The 5,865-nt window shown below is 57.8% G+C and overlaps 1 protein-coding gene across 1 annotated transcript; it reads right to left on the bottom strand.

Moving 5' to 3' along the window:
- Nucleotides 1–951: 951 nt before the first annotated feature.
- On the bottom strand, nt 952–4,734 carry IRS4 (insulin receptor substrate 4). The gene has a single exon (XM_059385196.1). It carries the CDS (start codon nt 4,732–4,734, stop codon nt 952–954), a length of 3,783 nt encoding a protein of 1,260 aa, XP_059241179.1.
- Between the last annotated feature and the right edge of the window lie 1,131 nt (nt 4,735–5,865).

The raw sequence follows: 5,865 nt of genomic DNA, 5'->3' as shown, positions 1-5,865 counted from the left end.
GTCAGGTCTTCCCCTAGCCATATTATCTTGCTTTACTGGATTTCCCACAAGACACACCAATTAGATGCTTTTCAATGCTTTTTAAACCTTTCAAACAATATTCATACCCATTATCAAGTTGTCACCATTCCCTCTTTGGGGAGAGTTTTAGGAAGAAAATGAGGCACAGCGAAGGTGACCTCCTTTTCACTAGTGACAGGAAAGGAACACTCAAGGTTTCTAGCAACCTATCCTGTGTAAAACAAAACAAATCAACACAACAACACATTCGGAGGGAAACACGCTCTTCTTTTAATCACTTGTTGTTTCAGATTACGTTTTGTGCCCTCCAGACATTCAAGCTAACAATGGAGATTTAACCTTCTTGGTAAATCACCAGCAAACCAGCATAAAAATGGACTGCTTTTTTAAAAATTAACAATGACTGCTTTTTTTAAAAAAGTAACTTTTGAAGGAGAAAGTGTACCTCCCCCAAAAGTTACAGTCTGTGATTGCAGCTTAATATTCTGTGCTTATTAAAATTCTTGTAACCAACTATGAGTATTTGCAAATGCAAATATGAGTATTAGCAAAGTAGCTTTTACCTATTGATTTAAAAAGGAGTTGATAGGATCCAGTTTATGGTGTCCTGTTTGCATAAGGCATTAAGTGTTAGGGAAGGATGTTTGAAAGCATCCTCATGATAGATACATACATTCTTAAACTTTACTCCTAAAAAGTAGAACCAATGTTTAAATGATAAGCGGATTTTTTTTTCCAGATAAATGTATGACTGGATCCAAACTTAAGTTTTTGCAAAGATCACACGGTATTGCACATAGTGAAAACTGAATTCTACTTTTCTTGCTAAACAGGCACCAGTTAATGGAATGTTAACTCACTTTTTCCTAATGTCGTAGACATCAATTCACTAAGCAATAACCCATTAACTTCGGGAAATGAATTCCCAAATTACCCACCTCTGCGGGGAGAGTCGAACTTCTTGTTGTCAGGTCTGGCAAAGTCCATTCTCACGTAGATGTCGTCGTCATCGTCGTCGTCTTCGTCAGGATCCTCTCGCCCCGGGGGTCTCGGCACCGGGCGGCGCGGCGGCGGTCGTGGGGCGGCCGCTGCGGCCCCGTTCTCACCGCCAGCTAGGTCTGCAAATGGGTTGGGGGCTCTCAGGTTCGAGCCACCGGCCACGTTTGGGGCCCCCCTGACCGCTTCGGCGGCGGCCGCGGCGCCAGCAACAGGTTGGAACCAGCGGGCGGAGGCGGAGTTAAAGCCTGCGGCGGCCTCCAAGCCCCTGGCGGCTGCCCCGACGCCCGGGGCCACGACGAGGGCAGAGGCGGCGGCAAACGCCTGGCTCAAGGCTAAGGCGGGCGCAGCTGCCGAAGCAGCAGCGGCCGCGGCCAAGGGGCTCGAGAGGTCTCTCTCGAGGCTGTCGGTTGAGAAAGCTGAGACCGCGGCCCTGGCCGACCCAAAGAAACTTTGCGAACGGCTTTGCGGGCGTCTTCGCTCCGGCTGCTGTTGTTCTTCCTGCAGCAGCCTGGCTACAGGTGGTGGCTCGAAACAGCGGCCGGGGGAGAGCGAAATGTCCATACAGCACTCTGAAAATGGGTCGACCACATAGATGCGACCTGTTTTGGGATCATAGCGAATGGCCCTGTCACCAAAAGGCACGGCTGGTGTCATTGCTGGATTGAAAATCACTTCAATGTAGTCACCCTCTTCCTCGTTCGCACTGCCACCTGCAGAGTTGGGAGGAAGAGGCACAAGTGGCCACCTAGCACCTTCCAGATAAAGGGGGTTGGCACCTGGAATGGCTCTTAAAAGATTCGAGAGCCTGTGTGCTTGGTTTGGAAATGGCAGTCCGAACTCAACATTCACATAGTTAGAAAAGGCTGACCGTCTGGGGCCAGCAATGATGCCCCACGAACCTGGCAGTCCGTGAATAAAGGGGGCTGGCACATTGCTCTCTCTCTTAGTGAAGTCAATGTTGACGTAGTCATGAGAGCTGTCAGCTCCTCTCTGTTCACGAGTGGGCTTTTGTGATTTTGGCTTGATTTTATTTCCTTTTGTGATGAAAGAGAGGCTGTTAGGTCTTTTAGCCTTGTTCTTGGGGGGGCCGTCATCTGAAGGCTTTGTCAGTGACGCCCCATCTCCACGCTTTGAGAATGACCCCTCAGCTGAAGGCTTTGAAACTGCATCTTTGGGGCCCCCGCTGGATGAGGCTTCCTTGTCTAGGCCCTTCCCTGGGAACTTTCCAGGTAACATTGGTACATACTCACTGTGATCACTCTGTCCCAATGGGGAGCCCTGAAAAGGGCTTGGCAGGGAAACGTAAGAGCTCCAGTTTTTAGAGGAAGAGCCACCCTGAGGATTTGGGGGTTTTTTTGGAATTGCACCGGCTCCAGGAGCCATAAACATATAGTCACTCTCACTGTCATTGTCCTTTGACTCATCCTCCTTTTCAGGATCTGCCTCTTTCGCGGGACTTGGGGCAGGTGGTGAGCTCACTCTGGGAAACATCATCATGTACCCTCTTGAATCTTCAAAAGGTGATCGAGAGTGGTGCATTTTTGAAGGAGCGAAGTTTTGAGGAGCCATTGGCATATAGTCACTGGAGCTTGGGGGAGGGGCAGCCACCCCCGGCCTCATTGGCACATAAGGGTCATCCTCATCTTCGTCAAAAGCTCTGGCTCTGTGGGGCCCCTGAGCTGCACCTTCCAGTGTCTCTAAGTCTTTGAGCTCCTTGGCCTCTTTGCGTTCTTTTGGGGTTCCCCTGTCAGCGCAAAAGTAAAGTCGGAACCTTCCCCCAGACTTCCCTTTGCTACCAGTTGCTCCAGCCGGTGGAGGTGGAGGGGGAGGGGGTGGCATGTGCTGCTTGCTTTGAGTTAATTTGCCAAAGTAGGACCTTTTCTTCAGAGATTTTCCACGCTCACCATTGCCCTCCGAGATTTTCCCACTTCCTGAACCTTTACCCCCTCCGTGGCTCTTACCCCCGCCTGAGCCATGGCCATCTCCGGGTCCCCGCCCACCGCTGGAGCCATGTCCACCGCCGCTGGCTCCCTGGCCACTGCCCGAGCCTTGCCCACCTGCAGTGCTCTGGCCATCTCCTGACCGCTGGTTTCCTCCTGCACCCTGGCTCCCTGAGCCCTGGCCACCACTGGAGCCCGGCCCCCCGCCAGAGCACTGGCTTCCTCCTGAACCCTGGCTACTGGAGCCTTGGCCACTCGAGCCCTGGCCACTTCCGGAACCCTGGCCGTTGCCCGAGCCCCATCTGTTCATGGGCATGTAGTCACCTCCGTTTCCTTCCTGAGCCTCTTGGCCTTGGGGACTGTCTTCTTCCCCAGAGTTGCCAGATCCAGAGGCTTCAGGAGACAGGCCAGCTCTGTGGTTCGGGACTTCTGCAGGATACAGGACACGTACCGGGCTGGATGGGAGGCGGCGAAAATAGCTGGGAGGCACTGAAATCGCTCTCCTGGACCTGCGCGCTCTAGGCAGGTGCAGCCTTGCTCGCCTGGAGGTGGGCACGGGTTCGCTGGGTGTCAGGTAGCGCCTGGTGAGGGGCATCTCGTCTTCCCTGTCACCGATGGCCCTGAAGTGGTAAAACTGTTCAACGCGGGACCTTCTCAGCCAGCCGCCGGGCTCGCGCGGCAGCGTGTCCAGGTGCCTCCTAGCGGACAGCAGGTTTAACAGGTGGGCGCCGATGCTGATGGTGTAGCTGCGGCAGCGGGCTCGGTACTCATCTGCACACAGGGCTCTCATCTTCTCCAGAAACAGCTCGTGCATGTTTTGGGCTACCACACAGTCATCGACCTGCATCCAGAGCTCCCCGGGGCCGATGACCGTGGACCTGCCGACTTCCAAGAAGAAATACTGCTCCGAGTGCCCGCAGCGACGGATGCTCAAGAGCTGGACAACCACGCTGGCCACTTCGGTGTTCAGCCTCACGAACACCACCTCTTCGTCGGTAAGACAGAGCCGGAACACGCCGCTCAGCTCTTTTCTGTGCCCCAGCCCCCTGGGTTTGACTATTACCTGCCACACATCCTTGTAGAAAGGTGGCTCGGCCGCCGCCGCTGCAGCCGCCGGCCGGGCTGGCTCCCCATCCGGCAGCGCGCCCGGCGTGCGGCAGCGGCGGCGTTTGCTCTCGAGGATGAGGCGGCTGAGCAGCAAGTACCAGCTCTCCTGCTCCGACTCGTTCTCGGCCACCATGGCGAAGTACTCATCCTGGGTGAAGAGGGCGATGAGGTGTCGGTATTTGGCGTCGGCTCGCTGGCTCACGGAGAAGCACTGGTACAGGGTGATCACGCGCCGCGGCGGGATGAGCGCGGGGACCGCGGCTCCGGAGGCAGCCGCCGCCGCCGCCGCTGCCGCGGCGCGGACACTGTGCCGGAACTTCCTGGCGTTTTCATAGTATTCCAGCCGAGCCGGGGCGTCGGCTGTCTCGAGTTTGAGCACGAAGTAGCGCCTGTGGCCGTGCTTCTGCTTCCGAAGGTAGCCGCGTTTGCAGACTTCGTCCCCGACGGGGAGGTCCTCCTCATCAGACTCCGAGTCTGACCGGGAGCTGGTGGCCGTGGAGAGCCACATGGCTCCCGGACAAGACGACCCGGTCCCAATGAGTGCGGTAGGGATGCCCGAGGAAAGAAGTGGGGTGGTCCCCACCGCAGAGAGAGCCGCCGCTGTTGCCGCTGCAGCAGCCCTCAGTCTCCTCGTCGCTTGGTCGCGAGCGAAGGAGCCACTCGCCATGGTGATGCACGGTGGTTTTAAAATGAGCGAGGGGGAGGCGGGGGGGCTCGGGGAAGGGAGGGCTGGGGGAAGAAGCCGTCTACCCCTGTCCGCCCGCCCTAGCCCCCTCCCGCCTCGGCCCCGCCTCCGCCCACTCAACTCAAAGCGCGCGGCGGCGGGCAAAACAACACGTGACCGCTGCCTCACGCGGCGGGCCCTGCGGCTCCAGCTACCGGTGCAGCGGTGGGGCGCGAGCCCTCGCCAGCCAAGGTGCGCAGGGGAGGGGGCAGCGGGCCCGCCTTCTTCCGGGCCTAGACGCTCGGCTAACCTCGGGGGCTGCGGGCCTCGGGAGGACCGACGGGAGGAGGCGGGGCTGCCCGGCCACGCTGTTCCTACCGAGGAGTCCACGAAGGCACGAGGGGGCGGGAGGAGGCGGGGAGTAGCGGAGGAGAGCGCGGCCCGCGATGTGGGCTGGGCGGGGGCGCCCCAGCCCTGGCCCCACTGGCCGGAGAGGGGCGAGAGGTGGCGGCGAGGGCGGAGCGCAGTGTGTCCCGGGCCGCGCCGGGGTGGAGAGCTGGCACTGCCTCGGGACGGTTTGTTTGTTTATTTAGGAAGCGGGAACCAGGTGAAACTGTTGCAAGGTTCTCATTGGTCGGGTTGGGAGCCAATGGGAGTGTCTGGCAGGGAGGCAGTTTTGAATTAATGAGTTTGGGGGGCAAGAGGGGAGTCGAAGGGGAGGGGGCGGGGCTTTGGTCCGGGAGTGGGCTCGGCTCTGTGCTTGTCGCGCACGCGGGCGGTAAACAACCCTCCGCAAGTAGCTGTTAATAGGAGTGCTAAAACTCGTGCGCGTCCCTGAGCCGCGGTGACCCGGGGATTGGCGGCAGGCACCCTCTCCCCCCCTTCCTGTCCTTCACAGAAATTCTCTATTCCTCTCACAGGCGGGTCGCCTTGCTCCCGCCGGGCGCCGCGAGCTGAGCGTCGCGGAGAAAGTGTGGGCACCCCCTGGAAACATGTTAACGACCAGGGCCCTCAGACCTGCCTTCCACCGCGCTGCAGGCATTCCCGAGCCCGCTTCAGCCCTGACAAAAGCCCGCGACTTTCTCAGGCCCCCGAATAACAGCTCTGCCTTTAAAATAACACGATCTCTGACAA

Source organism: Mustela nigripes, chromosome X (assembly GCF_022355385.1).
Source record: "Mustela nigripes isolate SB6536 chromosome X, MUSNIG.SB6536, whole genome shotgun sequence".
In the NCBI taxonomy this organism is placed as follows: Eukaryota; Metazoa; Chordata; class Mammalia; order Carnivora; family Mustelidae; genus Mustela; species Mustela nigripes.
This window is presented reverse-complemented; position numbering and strand designations above follow the sequence as displayed.